Source organism: Emiliania huxleyi, assembly GCF_000372725.1.
Source record: "Emiliania huxleyi CCMP1516 chromosome Unknown EMIHUscaffold_213, whole genome shotgun sequence".
In the NCBI taxonomy this organism is placed as follows: Eukaryota; Haptophyta; order Isochrysidales; family Noelaerhabdaceae; genus Emiliania; species Emiliania huxleyi.
The window spans coordinates 195,929-212,050 of NW_005200478.1; the positions used below are offsets into that span (position 1 = coordinate 195,929).

At 66.5% G+C, this 16,122-nt stretch overlaps 5 protein-coding genes across 5 annotated transcripts; 2 read left to right on the forward strand and 3 right to left on the reverse strand.

The window, feature by feature from the left end:
- Nucleotides 1-355: 355 nt before the first annotated feature.
- On the forward strand, nucleotides 356-598 carry EMIHUDRAFT_49277 (hypothetical protein; the record flags this gene model as incomplete). The annotated part of the gene is made up of 1 exon (XM_005780542.1): nucleotides 356-598. A coding segment is annotated over one exon (243 nt), but the record flags the coding sequence as incomplete, so codon positions are not given.
- A 619-nt stretch (nucleotides 599-1,217) lies between these two features.
- Nucleotides 1,218-1,868, reverse strand: EMIHUDRAFT_73163 (hypothetical protein; the record flags this gene model as incomplete). Its single annotated transcript, XM_005780543.1, has 1 exon — nucleotides 1,218-1,868. One exon carries the CDS (start codon nucleotides 1,866-1,868, stop codon nucleotides 1,218-1,220), a length of 651 nt encoding a protein of 216 aa, XP_005780600.1.
- Nucleotides 1,869-5,046: 3,178 nt separating this feature from the next.
- EMIHUDRAFT_235123 (hypothetical protein) lies at nucleotides 5,047-8,606 on the reverse strand (the record flags this gene model as incomplete). The annotated part of the gene is made up of 8 exons (XM_005780544.1): nucleotides 5,047-5,121; nucleotides 5,372-5,516; nucleotides 5,597-5,713; nucleotides 5,859-6,387; nucleotides 6,511-6,799; nucleotides 7,037-7,078; nucleotides 7,705-7,833; nucleotides 7,911-8,606. 8 exons carry the CDS (start codon nucleotides 8,604-8,606, stop codon nucleotides 5,047-5,049), a joined length of 2,022 nt encoding a protein of 673 aa, XP_005780601.1.
- Nucleotides 8,607-11,127: 2,521 nt separating this feature from the next.
- On the forward strand, nucleotides 11,128-13,053 carry EMIHUDRAFT_114325 (hypothetical protein; the record flags this gene model as incomplete). Its single annotated transcript, XM_005780545.1, has 3 exons — nucleotides 11,128-12,084; nucleotides 12,366-12,595; nucleotides 12,669-13,053. 3 exons carry the CDS (start codon nucleotides 11,128-11,130, stop codon nucleotides 13,051-13,053), a joined length of 1,572 nt encoding a protein of 523 aa, XP_005780602.1.
- A 241-nt stretch (nucleotides 13,054-13,294) lies between these two features.
- Nucleotides 13,295-14,841, reverse strand: EMIHUDRAFT_73180 (hypothetical protein; the record flags this gene model as incomplete). Its single annotated transcript, XM_005780546.1, has 3 exons — nucleotides 13,295-13,771; nucleotides 13,928-13,971; nucleotides 14,325-14,841. 3 exons carry the CDS (start codon nucleotides 14,839-14,841, stop codon nucleotides 13,295-13,297), a joined length of 1,038 nt encoding a protein of 345 aa, XP_005780603.1.
- Between the last annotated feature and the right edge of the window lie 1,281 nt (nucleotides 14,842-16,122).

The window sequence follows — 16,122 nt, forward strand, 5'->3', positions numbered from 1 at the left end:
GCGCGTGGTGAGCGTGACGCTGGACAAGGTGACCGGCATCGACTTTGGCTGCGACCTGTCGCTCTGCTGGCCCTACGTGCTGAGCCTCACGCCTGGGGGCGCCGCCGAGCGCCTCGGAGAGCTCCGCGTCGGCGACCAGCTGCTGACTGTCTCGGGCGAGTCGGTCGTGGGGCGGCCTGTGGCCGAGGCAATGTCCGCCATCGCCGCGGCGGAGGGCTCGCAGGTCTCGATGGTCTTCTTCCGCGGCTCGAGGGAGTCGCTGCAGGCGCTCTGTGATGTCGCGCGCGGGCCAGCCACCGTCACGCTCACGCTGCAGCGACCGGGACAGCCGGACGAGGTGCTGAGCTTGCCGTACGGCTGCAACCTGCGCGATGAGCTCGTCAAGCGCAAGATCAACGTCTACCAGTCGCTCACGCGGTGGACCAACTGCAACGGCAAGCAGCTCTGCGGCACCTGCATCGTCGACGTCCCCGAAGGGGTCGAGAGCTGCACGCGGCGATCGCTCGACGAGGCGTCGACGCTGCGCGAGAACCCGCCCACGTACAAGCTCGCCTGCATCACAAACCTCTACGGCGATGCCACCGTCAAGCTCATGCCCAAGGTGAATCCGGCGCAGTGGACGCGCTAGAGGGTGAGACGCTGTCGACCATTGTTGGTGATGGTGTGTAAATAACATGACACAGTTTATGAGGGTCCCTTTTCACTCATGTAAACGGCTGGTGATCTTCGTCCGTGCAACGCCGGACTCCACACGCCCAGGGGGGTTTTCTCGTCACTCCGGCGACGACGACGAAATCGTCGCTCGTCTCCGCAGAGCGACTGAGGGGCTCACGCAGGCTCCTCTGCAAACGCCCGCGCCGCGCAGAAGGGGGCTCTCGTCGTCATTGGTCACACTCTTCACAGAGAAATCGTGCTCGACAGCGTCTCCGCCCCAGCGCGAGCGCGGGAACGCGCACACCGCAGCCTCCCTCAGAGCGGGTTGCAGGCGAGACCCCGAGTCGTCAAAACAGTCACCGTAAGATGACAAGAACACCTGGCACCCACGCCACGGCGCGCGTCCGCCGTCCGCCCCCCCGCGCCGGCACACAGTTCCACGACGTCGCCCGATCTTGCGGGGGGCAGTGAGATGCCCGTCCCGAGAGACTCCAGTTGCAGCTGGTCGATGCCCGTACATTTTGGCCACAAAGACTCCTACCACGGGACCCTGCAACGCGCGCTCACGCAGCCGTGGGGTCTCCGGCGCCTTCCGAGCAGGAGAAGCGCTCGAAGAAGCGAAGCGGGTGTGCGTAGACGTCTTCCTTGATGGCCTCGCAGAACGCCTCGGCTTCTGCGAGGCCTGCACTCTCGGCCTGCCCCGTCCCAGACAGCAGGCACTTTGTGTCCCCGTTCGTCCAAGCAAACGCAGTCAGGAACGTGGCTGCCTCGCCATGCGGCGCCTCTTCCTCGCCACCACCACTCGAGGCGGCGGTCCATGCGATTGGAGTCGCCTCCATCGAGAGCGCCGCGTCCCCTGCATACCGCAGCGTCTTTTCGAGAATCGGGTTCGTGAAGAAGCGGTTCGCCGAGAAGGAGAGCGTGATCGTAAATCCCGCGTCGGTGTCGCTGAGCGCGCTAACCTCGAGCGCAGTAAGGTGCTCCAAGATGCTGGCGTCACGCGCGCTGATGTACTGCTCGAGCAGCGGGTGGCCCTGCAACGCACACATCCAAAAGCCCGGGATGCGTTTGGCCGCGACGCCGCGCTCTCGCAGGAGCGGCGCCCGCTGCTGCCGGCCCTCGCGCTCGAGGTCGGCGGCCCGCTTTGCGAAGGTGTCGTTGACGGCGTCGAGCCGCTCTTGCGCGTCCATGACGCAACGTAATGACGTGTCCATGCCGTCCCACAAGCTAACCGGAGAGGAGAGGAACGAGCGCGTGAAGACGCCGTGGGTCCGGGTCGTGTTTTTCTCCCTGCGCGCGGGCCTTCTAGGCCCGCGGGTAGTCTCCCCCCATCCCCAGGGCCTCCAGGGCTCGCACCTCAACCTCTCACAGACCAGCGCATAGCGCCATCGCACGTATTTTCTTCTCATAACAAGGCCTGTGAAGACGCCGCCCCGGCTGTCCATTCACAGACTCTCGACGTTCTATATCCTTGGCCGCGTTGGGTAGCGAGGATTGGTGTGACGCGGTCCACGTGTTTTCTGACGGCCGACCGTCAGTGCACGGACTTGGCCGACTTGCCCCTTCCACCAATGCGACAAACACGAGACCTAGCGCAAGGGTGGGTTGGATGGGGCTCGCTGCGAGCAAGGGCTGTGCAAGAAGCCGATCCCCGTATAGTCCGCCCCACTCCTCCCCATCGGGTCGCACAAGGCGGCCACGCCTCGCAGATTCGTTTCCCCCGCCTGGGTCAGGCGCGCGGGGCATCTCCCGGGTCGCTCGACATGCGATCCGGAGAGTGGCCGCTACAACTCGAGTATGCGAAGGAAAGAGCGGGGGCCCTCGGTCCGGCCCTCCGCGGGGGGAAGGGCATTGCGGGGTCCCCACGGGCGCCTCTGTCCGGCCCTCCCGAGGGCGGGAGGGGAGCAAGGGGGTGGGGGGATCGGGGCGGTGGGAGGGGTCTCAGTTTCGTGTGTTTTGCTACGCTTGCCTTTCGCGGGGAGCGAGGGGCCTTAGAACGTGTGCTAGCGCAGTGTGTGTGGCGCCCGCTCCGCGCTCGACGGCTTCCCCTGCCCTCCTCCCTCGAGGCAGCGAGCCAAAGAGCACACCTGTCATCTCACCGCTCCGTCAGGAGAGTGGCCCCTCCGATATATCGCGCCTGAGTAGAGCGCCGTCCCGGTATGTAGCGCGGTCCGCGGCGAACGTCGAACCTCGCTACATATCATCCGATGGGGAGGGGAGGGGTCTCACTCTCAGTTTCGTGTGGCTAAAAAAATTGCTTTAGAAGAAAAACGAGCACGCATATTCTCCCCCCTCCATTCTCTCCCCCTTGGCGCGGGCGCCCCACTCCCCCCAGCCCCTGTATCGCGTACTAGCTGTGGCTACCGTAGGCCACACTTGCGTCGCCGGGGGTTTCCTGCCCTAGGTGGGAAGCTGGCCGCCGATCCTAAGACCCATCGACCAGGGTTTGCTAGATCGCGCGGGGTGAATGAGTGATGAAGTTAGTGCCTTGGTGTCCGTTCCCCATAATGGCTTCCCCTGGTCTCTAGCGACCACGAATGAGAGCTCTCACTCCCAGGGTACTCCCGCGCATCTCGGCTCCCTTATCCCCCCCCTCTTCCCTCCCCTTTCTCTCTCCGAGATGACCCGTGCGCTACGTGCCAAGGTTCGGTCCTCGGGGAGGGGGGATTGGCGGTGTGTCCTCGTGAGTTGTTTGTCGATGGACGCCCAACAGTTTCGATTTCCCTCCTTAGCGCCCCGGGTAGAGCGTGGCCTCCCCTGGAGCCTGCCACGCCCGTTCTGTCTAAGCCCAGGGTTCAGCTTTCCAGTTGATCCTTATCGGACTGGTGAGTTCCTTCTCGCTGTCAGTGTGACGCCCCGGCAGTCATTGGCGGCGGTGCTACACACACTATGCCTGGATTCGTTTTCTCCAAAGGAGTGTTTTGTTTTGACAAGATTTTATGGGCTAGCTATCTCGCAGTACATGCGCACGAGCTTAGCGTATTGTTGCACTATGCACATAGCGGTTTAACAGGAAAGAAATTTTCGCCGTGCGGAAGCTCTCTTGTGTTGTAAGGCTGCTGTTTTCTCAGGGCGCGGGGGGTCGCGCAGTGGGCAGTGCGTGAGCAGCCGCGCGGGCGTGTGTGAGTGTATTAGCTTTCCAGTTGATCCTTATCGGACTGGTGAGTTCCCTCTCGCTGTCAGTGTGACGTCCAGGCAGTCATTGGCAGCGGTGCTACACACACTACGCCTTCATTCGTTTTCTCCAAGTAGGAAAGAAATTTTGTGTCTCGTCATGATGTTTTTCTTTTTTTGCTTATGGCAGTAAAAAGAAACGGAACTGTGTGCGACAGGCGCGGGCTCGGTCGATATCCAATACTTCGACTCACATGTTCACTGCTGCGGTGTGTGCCCGGGAAGGCGCGGCGGCGGGATGGATTGAGAAGGTCTCAGAGAGACTGCAGGCGTGCAGAGGCGCGCGCTGCAGTGTCTCTGATTGGGCTGCTGGCGGTGTGAGCGCGAGACGGCGTGGTGAGGCGAGGGGCAGGCTGTTGTTGCGGGGTGCGGGCAGCATCGTCGAGCGCAGTGCGTGTGGTGAGTGTGCAGGCAGGCTGGCAGTCTGTGCTGTAGACCGGAACGGATGAGCGGGCGCGCGCGCGCGCGCGCGTGCGGGCGTGCGTGCGCGGCTTGCGCGGTGCAGGACCTGCGTCGTACTCGCGGCGCGTCCTGGTACTGCCGCTTGTGAGATGCCAGAAGCAGTGTGCAGAGCCTGCACAGGGCGCAAAAAGGCGAGGTAGTGCTGGTGAGGTGTGCTGCGGTGCGCGCGTCGCGGCGTGAGTGGACGAGCGGCTGGCTCTGGTAGTGCGAGGGGCGCGCAGCTGGTGCGGGCGGCGCGGGACGGCCATGGGGCGCCAGCACAGGGCTTGCGCCCATGACACAGGCTTCTGGGCGATGCGCGTGTGTTTGCGTGCGCGCGGGGACGTACGCGCAGTTTTCACGCGGTGTGCGTGGAGAAGGGCATGAGGGGCGCCGGCCGCGCGCGCGGCTCGGCGTGTGCGAGTGCGTGGTTCGTGTGGTTCGGTGCCCGAAGGCGACTGACCAGTCTTGCTGCCATCGCGGAACGAAGGCTTTAGAAGAAAGGTGGGTTTCGTGTGGCTAATGCTTGCCTTCGGGGAGGGGCGTCAGAAAGTGTGCTAGCGCAGTCGAGTGCCGAGTGGCGCCCTGCCACACCTGCACCGTCACCGAGCTCCACCTCTCACCGCTCTACAACGCAAACACAATTGTTATTTCTGTCACAATACACGCAAAACACCCACGCGTGTTATCCGTGTTTTTTTGCGTCTGGAGATCCGCGCGCCCTCTGCTCTCTCTCGCTCCATGTCTCGCTCTCTCCCCGAGCCGACTCGGTCGCCGCTACACGGCGTCGGGCAAGCCGCCCTCGCGCCGTCTCGCGCCCCCAAGCTCGCCCTCGAGGATCTGGATGTGCTCCTATTCACAGCCGGGCCGCAAAGTGTGACGAGAGAGGAGGTGAGAACGCCACTCACGCAAGCGGCGCTGCGCGACGCTCCTCGAGTTCGCGAATCCGAGCGACGTAATCGTCGTGCTCCGCGTCGATGCGCTGCTTCACCAGCCCGCGCCGCCGCCGCTCCCACAAGCGGTTCCACCGCTTGAGCCCCGAGCCCCGCGGCCCGCGGCCCGCGGCGCCGTAAGCGCCCGTCAGCCGCTTGAGCAGCGCCACCCAGCCGCCCTCGCGCCACTCCTCGTCGACGGGCGCCATCTGCGGCGGGTCGCGCAAGTGGAGCACCTCATTCGCGACGAAAGTCTGGAAGCGGTCCGCGTAGAGCGGCGGCGGCATCGCCGAGATGCCGTCCGAGTCGGCATGCCTGCGGCGCACGAGGCTGGGTGAGAGGGAGGAGAAAGGCTTGCGGCCCCACCGCAGCCGCGCCGCATCGCGAGGCAGTACAACGCGCGGAGCACGATGCGCTGCAGCCGCCAGCGCAAGGAGAAGTGCTCGAGCACGTCGATGATGCCGAAGAAGTAGACCTTCTGCCGGTCGCGCGAGATGAAGGCGGTGCCGCCGCTCTGGCGAACGAGCTCCGCGAGCTGCGCGTGCCTGCGGGGGCGGGGCGCCTCGGCTCAGCGTGAGGGCGGCAGCGGCGGAGGGGGACGGGGAGGGGCGGCGGCTGGGGGGGGGGGGGGGGTGGCGGCGGCGGCGCGGCTCGCACTTTTGCTGCGGGAGCATCGTCGGTGGCGGGCGGTAGATGCCGAGGAGGAGGGAGTAGTCGAGCAGGCTGAGCCGGCGGAGCAGCGCCGTGTCTGCCGAGATGATCGACCAGAGCTCGTCGCGGTCTGCGGGCTCGAGGTCCGTAGCCATGCCGATGTCCATCCACTCCCAGTCGCGCAGCGTGTTGTAGATGTTGGAGACGGTGTTGGTCTGGTGCAGCTGCCACGCCTTGAGGGCGCGCCGGTTGGCGGTGGCCCCCTTGAGGTCGAATGAGAGCTGCGGCTTTGCGGGGAAGAAGTTGCGCATCACCACGAAATAGACCTTGCCCGCCCACGGCCAGCGCAGCCGCATCGAGTGGCAGGAGAGGTAGCGCAGCAGCGAGGCGCCGCCGCGCGCCTGCACGTGTTGCTTGTACGCCGGTAGGATGTGCATGAGCGCGTCCTTCTCGCGCCGCGTCACCTGCTTGACGATGTAGCCCGTGTCGCGCCCGTCGGTGTGCTTGACCCAGTAGAAGAAGGAGCCCGAGGCGCCTGCGCGTGCGGAGGCGGGGGGGCGAGCCTTGGCTCGGCGAGGCGGGGGGGCGAGGGGCGAGGGGCGCGATGCAACGGGCGAGATGGCGAGAAGGCGCGAGGGGCGAGGGGGCGCGAGGCCACCCTCCGAGACGGACTCGCCGAGCAGCCGGTAGGAGCGGCGCGACGGGTGCTGCAGCTCGGGCAGCAAGCTCGCGAAGGCGGCGGCGAACGCCTTCGGGCTGATGCCGAAGGCGGCGCGGATGGCGCGGAAGTGCGCGATGGCGTAGTGCTGCACGCGAGGGTTGAGGCTGTGCGAGAAGGCGAGGGTGCGGCGCGGCGTCTGCTGCAGCGCCGCGTGAGACAGCGGCACCTCCGCCGCTCGCTCGGGCGAGACGGGCCCACCCCCGGCTTGGGCACTGCCGTCAGAAGCCTGCGTCGGCGAGGCTTGCGCGGGCGGGGCTTCGGGCTGCGAGCTTTGCCGCGTCTCGCGCTCGGCCAGCTCGGAGATCGCCTTGGTCACGCCGAGGACGAGGTTGGGCGAGGTTGGGCGAGGTTGGGCGAGGTTGGCCGAGGTTGGGCGAGGTTGGGCGAGGTTGGGCGAGGTTGGGCGAGGTTGGGCGAGGTTGGGTGCGGTTGGGCGAGGTTGGCAGCAGATCGCCTTTGTGACGTCGAGGACGAGCTCATAGCGGAGCTCCTCCTTGAAGCCCGCCTACCAACACATGGCCGCGGACGCGTCGCGGACGTGTCGTGGGACGTGTCGTGGAGGGCGGCGCCTCCTTCGCCTCCGCCACGTGCGCCTTCGCCGCGCCCCATCCCGCCGCCTCCTTGCCGCCCTCGCCGCCGCCGGCCACGAGCGGCTCGGCGAGCGAGAGGCGTGCCTAGGGTTAGGGTTAGGGTTAGGGTTAGGGTTAGGGTTAGGGTTAGGCTCGGCGAGCGAGAGGCGTGCCATCGCGCGCGAGGAGGGCGCGCGAGAGCGGCCCTTAGCGCCGCACCGCTGCGGGACGCGGTTGATGAGCAGCCAGCCTACAGGAACGTTCCAGGAAAGGTCTAGGAAAGGTCTAGGAAAGGGACGCGGTTGATGAGCAGCTAGCTTGGCGGCGCGGGGACGGGGGCGGGGGGCGTGAGAGGCGGCGGGTGTGCGGCGCTCGTTTGAGCCGTGAGGGCCGTGCCAGCCGACACGCGGCCGAGACGGAGCTGAGACGGAGACGAGGTGTGGCCGAGGTGTGGCCGAGATGTCGCCGAGATGTGGCCGAGACGCAGCGCACCGAGGAAGGCGAAGACGGGCCGGCCGGCAGTCAGGGCGGCGACGAGGCGGATGAAGACTCCGCGCCCGACCTCGGTGAAGAGGCGGAAGTTGGCGTACGAGGCGGTCAGCGCGCCGAGCAGCGCGCCGTACAGCAGCAGGTAGAGCAGGCAGTGCTCCATCACTCGCTGCCGCGCGAGCAGCGAGATCGGGCGGCTCTCCTAGGGTCCGGGTTAGGGGTAGGGTTAGATCGGGAGGCTCTCCTGCGCGGAAGCGGCGCGAGGAGTGGGTCCGACACCGCCCACCGCCGCCCGCAAGGGCGGATACGAGGCGGCTGTGCAGGCGCCTTGTCGTGCGAGAGGAGCCACGCGACGACGGAGTAGAGGGTCCCGCCCCCGAAGACGAAGAGGCAGAAGGGCGCGTACACGAGGCTCACCGTGAGGGTCTGCAGGTTGAGCGAGCCGGAGCCGTCGCTAGAGGTGCAGAGCACGCTCGTGTCGGAGAGGGCGAGCGCCCACAGCGCCGCAGCCAGCAGCACGGCAATGTGGTAGAGCGGCCGGCCGGTGGTGGTGCGGAAGGGGTTGTGGTACACCACGATCAGGTCGACGTACATGAGCAGCCGCCAGCAGTTGGCGCCCATGTCGGCCGCCAGGAACGATACGAAGAGCGGGAGGTAGGCAGCGCAGATGGCGTGCTCGACAACGTCCGGGTCGTCCTCCGCGACGCCCGCCGGCAGCAGCCCCGGCGGCAGCGGGAGGTGGATCGCCGCGTCGCTCGCCGACGGCGATCCGAGCAGCGCAATCGCGACGAATCCCGCCGACGCGTAGAGGTCGTACAGCGACGAGTACAAAAACTGCCAGCCAGGCGTTCGCCGCACGTCGGGGAGGATGTAGTAGGTCACCAGCAGCAAAATGGAGCAGCAGCAGCTGAGGCTGCCCCACACGAGCAGGTCCGTGTGCGCCGCCGCGTAGAACTGCGCAAACAGCGTGGGCATGCGGCGACCGCGGTGATGACTGTTGCTCGCGCGCCGGGAGGCCCGAGCCGGGCGCCTGCGGCGCTGCGCAAAGAGGAGCTCGCCGACTGGCGGCGCGCAACCGACCGTATCGGTCTCCGGCCCGACGGCGAAGAAGAAAATCGCGACTCGAGCACCGGATAGAATGGATTCCGCATGGTACGGGACCCCTCGATCGTCTCCCACCGCCTCCGGGTCCTCGCGGCGGTCCGCCAGCGGGTCCTCGCCCGGCGGCGCGCCGGCGTCAGCCAGCCACGATCATGGCAGCGTCGACGGCCTCGCTCATGTGGTGCAGAGAGAGCTGAAACCGTCCGCACGCCTCGAAGACGTCGTAACGTCCCGCAGGCGCAGCTCCCTCCGATCCCCCGCTAACGGATCTTAACCCACCTGTAACCTCTCTTTATGGAATTCCCGAATCCCGTGCCGTGTGTAGCTCCCAGTGTGGACGCACGAGACGCCGTATCGCGTATGCGACGGACGGACCCTTGTAGCGTGCCAATGTATCCTTACTTGTGATGCTTGGATGTGTGAATCGGAGACAAACTAGTTCCCCACACACGAACAACACAAATCTCTCTCTCTCTCACGAACGATCAAACAAAGCCTAGAGAACACACCGCAAGTCCGCACTCTCCCTTTTCTCCTAGGAATTCGCGTAGCTCGCGCGAATCTCCCGCTCTACCCACCTTGTAACCTCACAACATGGAATTCCTACTCCACGCCGTGGTCACCATGCCTCTCCCTAGGCCTCTCCGGGTTTTTGTCTGGCCGAGTCCGTCCGAACCACCGTGTCCCTCACTTCACACTCTCTCTCTCTCCGTCGGTCCTCACGAGTGTCGAGTCTCGTCAGGGGGCGCCCGAGACGTTTTCATTTTCGGTCTTTTCGTCCTAGAATAGAGCTATCAGAGGTGGATCAATTAACGAGCGAGCCGCGCATCGCGCAGCTGGCATCGCGTTACCGCCGGGACCCGGCGTCGCTCGCACGGAGTCAACCCGAGATGCTGGGGCGAGCCTCGGCGAGACTGCGTCAACTGCTCCCACAGCACACCAGCAGGCATGTGTGCAGGCTGGAAGTACCTCGCCAGCTAGCTCGCCAGGCCGTGCACTGGGGGAGTGTTGCCACAGCCTCGATGCCAGCCAATTCGTTCTGCGGACGAGTGTGTATCAGGTGTGTACTACCCCCGCCCCCTCTCTCTCTCTCTCTCTCTCTCTCTGTGTGTGTGTGTGTGTGTGTGTGTGTGGTGTGTGTGTGTGTGTGTGTGTGTGTGGTGGTGGTGGGGGGGGGTTAGGTTAGGGGCAACCGCGAATTCTTTTCGCACGTGAGCCGGTGTGTGTGCCAGTCCGCGCCAGTCCGCGCCCGTGTTTTGCTTTGACCGCGCAAGATAAAGGGTGGCTAAGGGCTCTGCACGCAAGGCGCCCGCGTCGCAGACGCGGTACCATTGACAAATCTGCAATATACCCCCACACGAACAAATAGCAAAATCCGAATACCGTGCACAAACTGCGTGATCTGCGCCGTGCAAGCCTTCAGCTGGTGCCAAGACATCCGTAAAGTTGAAAGCAGAACGTCCGCCAAATCCGTGCTTTCGCGCAACTTGAGGGGAAGCCGCTGACGTGCCCGTGGCGCGCGGCCGCCTCCCGCGCAGCACCGCCGCTGCGGAATCGGATCGATCCCATGGAGGAGGAGGGCGCAGTCGGCCAGCGCAGCAGGCGGAGTCCCTCCCCGCGCCGGAGCCCCCCTGCAGTCGAGGGAGTCCTCGTTGGCGATGAAGGTGGCGACATCGAATCGCGGCCGACACACGTCACGTGGGAGGAATGGGCGATGAGCGGGAACGATGCGCGCTACGACGCCGACTCCGCCGTGCTCGTGGCCGCCAAGCAGAAAGCCGCGCTCCAGGAGCACGCCAAGATGCAATGGCTCGCTTGCTTCGATTCAGCTCTCTCGGCAGCAGAAGTGGGGCTGGAGCGGGTGGGGGTGGATGCCGATTGAGGGGGAGCGTCTCCAGCTGCGCCCTGTGGCAGCTGCGCCCTGTGGCAGCTAGTCGAGGGACTTGGTAGTTGTGACCCCCCTGAGTGAGGACAGGAGAGAGAGAGAGCGTTTTGTGGTGTTGGTGTACGCAATAACGGGACAGGGTGGTTGTTCTCTCTATCTCCTCTTCTAGCTCTTAGCATGAGCTGCGCCCGGTGTCCGACCCCTTTTGCGCAGCAACACCTTAAACTTTTAGGCCCTCCAAATTCGGGTCGGAGCGTAGCGGAGTGGGCCCCGAGTTTGAAAAGGGCGACGGACGCTTGCGTCCTAGCCTCCAACAACGCCTCCCCGGCGCAGAGGGGCCCCCGGAGGGATGCACAACCGCTCCACGCCACGCCGCTTGCGGCGGTCCTCTTCCCAGCTCCGCTGAGAGCCCGTGTGGCGATAGAATTCTTCCGTTCGAACTGGGCACGAGCCGCGTCCGCGCTTGCCGCCCGGCTGCTGCCTCGTTCCACGCCCACTCTTGCAGCCCCGATGGTCACCAAGGCCAGCTCCAAGGCCAGCAAGGCCGGCTCCAAGGCCGGCGAGGCCTCCGCCGGGCTGTCCGCGCCGCTCTCCGTCGCATCTGTCCGCGCGACGGAGGAGCGACTGCTCGCAGACCGGCGGCACGCGAACGAGCTGATTGACCTGCTCGCGGCGTCGGCGTCCGCGGCAGACGTGTCCGTCCGGCTCGCCGCGACGCAGGCGTGCCGCGCGCTCTTCGTGGCCTGGGCAGAGGCGGGAAGCCTCCCGCTCGGCGCGGAGGAGGCTGCCGCCGAGCCGGCGGACGAGGCTGAAGCGCGGCAGGCGTCCGCGCTCGAGGCGTACCGCGAGTGGCTGCGCGACAAGTACGACCGCTTCGTGGCGGCGCTCGGCTCGCAGCTCGGCGCGGCGGCGGAGTCGCCCGAGCTGCGCGTGCTCGCGCTCGACTCGCTGATGCTGCTCGCCTCGGCGGAGGTGCGCCTCGCGCGGCCGGGCGCCGCCTGCCCGTACTACGCGGCGCTGGGCGCCTCTCGCGGCGCCCTCGGGGCGGGCATGCTGGCGATGGCCTCGGCCAAGGCGGCGCTGCCTCCGCCCCTCCTCGAGCGGATTGCCCGTGCGCATGCTTGCAAGCTCGACGTCGGCCTGCACCTGCTCCGGCACGTGCAGCGCCTCGCGCGCCCGCAAGCGGCGGCCGCGGACGGCGGCGGCGGCGAGCGCGCGGAGCGGCTGCTGCAGCTGCTGCTGCTCGTCACTCCCCCGGCGGAGGACGTCCTTCCCGAAGAGGCGCCCCTCCTCGTGCCGCCCGCCCAGGACCCCGCCGGCTGGCCCGCACCGGCGCGCAGCCTGCTGCAGCGCAAGCGGCACGTCAAGGAGTTCTGCGGCGCGTGGCGCGCGCTGCTCGCGCTGCCGCTGCCCGCGCGCGCGCACCGGAGGGTGCTGGCGGCCCTCCCAGAGGCGGTGCTTCCCCACGTGCCTCGCCCTCTCCGATACGCCGACCTCCTCTCGAGCGGCTACTCGCGCGGAGGCGAGATGTGGCCGAGATGTGGTCGAGATGTGGCCGAGACCAGAGCCTATGTAGCCGAGATCAGAGCCGGCCTCCTCTGCGGCGTCGCTGCCCCTCCCTCCCAGTGAGTGGTGTGACGCGGCCGAGGCTTGGCAGCCGTCGAGATCTAGCCGAGATGCGTCTAGCCGAGGTGTAGCCGAGATGCGGCCGAGGCGTGGCAGGCGTCGACGCGCTGCTCTCGCTCAAGGGCCTCTTCGTGCTCATGACGCGCCACAACCTCGAGTACCCGCGCTTCTACACCCAGCTCTACTCCCTCGTCACCCTCCCCTCCCTCGGCGGTGCCAACCGCGCGACCTTCGCACTCGAGCTCGACCTCTTCCTCTCGTCGGCCGGCTTGCCCGCATACGTCTCTGCAGCCTTTGCCAAGCGGCTCGGCCGCCTCGCCCTCCTCGCCCCGCCGCCGGCGGCAGCGCTCGCGTGCGGCTTTTTGCGCCGCACCCGCCGCACCGGGTGGAACCTTCCCCGACCCTTCCCGGACCTCTTGCTGCAGGTGCGGCCTCGCGTACAACTTGCTGCTCCGCCAGCCCGCCGCGCGCGCGCTCATCCACCGGCCGGCCGCCGACGCCGACGCCGCCGCGGCCGAGGACCCGTACGTCGCCGCCGAGGCCGAGCCGCGCGATTGCCGCGCCTTCGACTCGTGCCTCTGGGAGGTGGACACGCTGCGGTCGCACTTTTGCCCCTCCGTCTCGTCGCTCGCCGCGCTGTTTGCACGGCCCTTCACGCAGTCCACGCCGCCGGTTGAGTTGGCGCCGCTCGCCGCGCTCTCGGCCGACTCGCTGATCCGCGTCGAGACGCAGCGCAAGCTCAAGCGGGCGCCCATCGCCACGGCGCCGGCGGAGCCGCCGCCGCGCCATGCAAAGCTGTGGGTGCCTTGACCGATGACGCCACGCGAGATTGGGGGCTGGGTCGGCCGCGTGGCCGCGGCCCACCGCCGCGGATCCGGTCCCCTCTTGTTTTTTTCGCACCGGAACACCGAAAAAACCACGTCCAGCCACACTAGTCGCGGCTGGGAGGGGCAAGTGTCGGAGTACGGAGACACTCGGCGCAAAACGGGACAACGGACGACTCAACGTACGCAACACATACAGAGACTCGATCACAGCAACGAGAGGCGGCTCATCTCGGCCGATTGGACCAGCCCGCCGGGCGGCTGGTGGGCGGCGGGTCGATGTCGGGCACCAATCGCTCGATGAAGGCGCCCGTGTCGCCCGTCAGCTTGAGGTCTTGCATGAACTGGTCGACGAAGCCCTGCGGCGCCGAGAGGCGGGGCGGGGCGTGTCCTCCGCGCGGCGAGGGGTGTGTGGCGGTGGTGTGGCGACGTGTGGTGTCGTGTGGCGATATGTGTGTGTGCGTGGTGGTCATGTCGCGTGCCTGCCGGTCGACTGGGTAGAGCACGTAGAAGGCCTTGCCGATGATATTCTCGATCGGCAGCGAGCCCCACACGTGCGAGTCCACAGACACGTTCCGGTTGTCCCCGAGCACAAAAATGGCGCCCGCAGGCACCGTCGTCAGCGGCAGCGAGTACGTCGGCGCCTCGAGCGCGTACGGCTCGTAGCGCGGCGCGCCGTTGAGGTAGAGCACGCCCGCCCGCACCTACGGGACATGTCTCGGACATGTCCGTGGACGTGTCCCGGACATGTCGTACCCGTCGCAGATGTTCAGCACCTACGGGGCATGTCTCGGACATGTCCGTGGACGTGTCTTGCGGCTCGAGGGGGTCGGAGGGTCTCCCCCCCCCGGCGCCTCAACTGTATCGCCTCCGACGGCGATCACGCGCTTGATCAGCCGCGTCCCTGCCGAGAGGGCGAGCCCGCGTCAGCCCTGCCCCGGGGAGGCTCGAGGCGGGCCGCGGTGGGAGGGGCGGCGCGTGGCGCGGGGGCGACGGGAGGGCGGCGTGGAGGGCGGTGGCGGCGCTGCGTGGCGGCGCTGCCTCGTCTCGCACGTCGCGTCCAGGAACTGTCTAGGAACTGTCTAGGAAGCGTCTAGCAGCTTTGCGCCTGGCCGCTCCTCTGCGCCCTTGGCGGCAAAGTAGGCGGCGGGGGGGCGGAAGACGACGAGCTCTCCCCGCTTCGGAAGCGCCTGCCACGCGTGTGCGCGGGACGGCCTTTGTTTGTCTGCCTGTCTGGCGTGTGTGCGTGGCGGGGACTTGCTGCAGCTGCGGTTGGGGCCGCAGTGGCGTTGGGTGCGGCGCTTGTGGTGCGGCGGCGGGCGCGCACATAGAGGCGAGAAAACTTCTCGACGGCGATCTGGTCGTTTGGAGAGAGGGTCGGCGCCATGGACTGGGAGGGGATGAAGAAGGGCTCGACCACGCACGTGCGAACCCACAGGAAGAGGCCGAGCGCCGGGATGAAGTTGCGCAGAAAGCCTTCGCCGCGCCGCCGCCACACCTCCGCCGCCGCCAGCGCGCCCTCGCCGCGACCGAGCGGTCGACGCGCCTTGGTTCGGCGCGCGGCTGAGTTCGCCTTCACCCTGCGGATTGGTTTTGGCGAGGGATGCTGCAGCTTTGCGGCGAGCGGCGCAACAACTCGGCGATGTCGCAGCGGCTGTCGCAGCGAAGCCCACGCCGGCGCGAGCGCAGCGGATCCGACGGCGGGCAGCCCGCCGTAGATGAGGGGAAGGAGCAGCACCGCCAGGTACCGCCCCCGCCAAGATGAGTCGGGCATTCTCGGTTGAGGAAAAAATACACGCTGCGGCATCCCTCCGGGGGCCCCTCTGCGCCGCCGGGGAGGCGTTGTTGGAGGCTAGGACGCAAGCGTCCGTCGCCGTTTTCAAACTCGGGGCCCACTCCGCTACGCTCCGACCCGAATTTGGAGGGCCTAAAAGTTTAAGATGTTGCAAAAGGGGTCGGACACCGGGCGCAGCTCATGCTAAGAGCTAGAAGGGGAGCTAGAGAGACAACCACCCTGTCCCGTTATTGCGTACACCAACACCAGGGGCTGGGAGGCCTTGTGACACCTTGCCCAAGTTGGGCAAGCCTTGCCCACAAGAGCCAAGTTGGGCAAAGCGCAAGATCCGATCCTAACGTTAGGATCGGATCCTCGAATTAGGATCGAATGAGAGACGAAGCTCGCGCAACTCAATCGAGCTCCAAAATGCACTACGCTGCCGCCTCACCTCCTGCTGGGCGCTCTTCTACTTCGCTGCCGCTCCTGTGTACTGAGCTGCCGCTCTGTGCGCTCGCTTTCGCCGCTCTCCTAAGGATCCGATCCTAGCTCGATAGATCCGATCCTCGTCCGTAGGATCCGATCCTAGCTCGATAGATCGGATCCTAATTAGAGTGTGGCAAGCCCTTGCCAAGTGGTGGCACCCCTTTGCCAGAGTGTGGCAAGCCCTTGCCAAGCCCTTGCCAGAGTGTGGCAAGCCCTTGCCAACTGCTGGCAAGCCCTTGCCAGAGTGTGGCAAGCCCTTGCCAAGTGGTGGCAAGCCCTTGCCAGAGTGTGCAAGTGCCTTGCCAGAGTGTGGCAAGCCCTTGCCACGTGGTGGCAAGCCCTTGCCAGAGTGTGGCAAGCCCTTGCCAAGTGCTGGCAAGCCCTTGCCAGAGTGTGGCAAGCCCTTGCCAGAGTGTGGCAAGCCCTTGCCAGAGTGTGGCAAGCCCTTGCCAACAGGTGGCAACCCTTTGCCAGAGTGTGGCAAGCCCTTGCCAAGTGGTGGCACCCCTTTGCCAGAGTGTGGCAAGCCCTTGCCAAGTGGTGGCACCCCTTTGCCAGGTTGTGGCAAGCCCTTTGCAAGTGGTGGCAAGCCCTTTGCTGGTGGTGGCAATGCTGGTGGTGGCAAGCCCTGTGGTGGTGGTGGCTCTTCACGTGGTGGGGCGAGCTCTTCACGGAGTGTGGCGACCTCTTGCCAAGGGGTGGCAAGCCCTTGCCAGAGTGTGGCAAGCCCTTGCCAGAGTGTGGCAAGCCCTTGCCAGAGTGTGGCAAGCCCTTGCCAGAGTGTGGCAAGCCCTG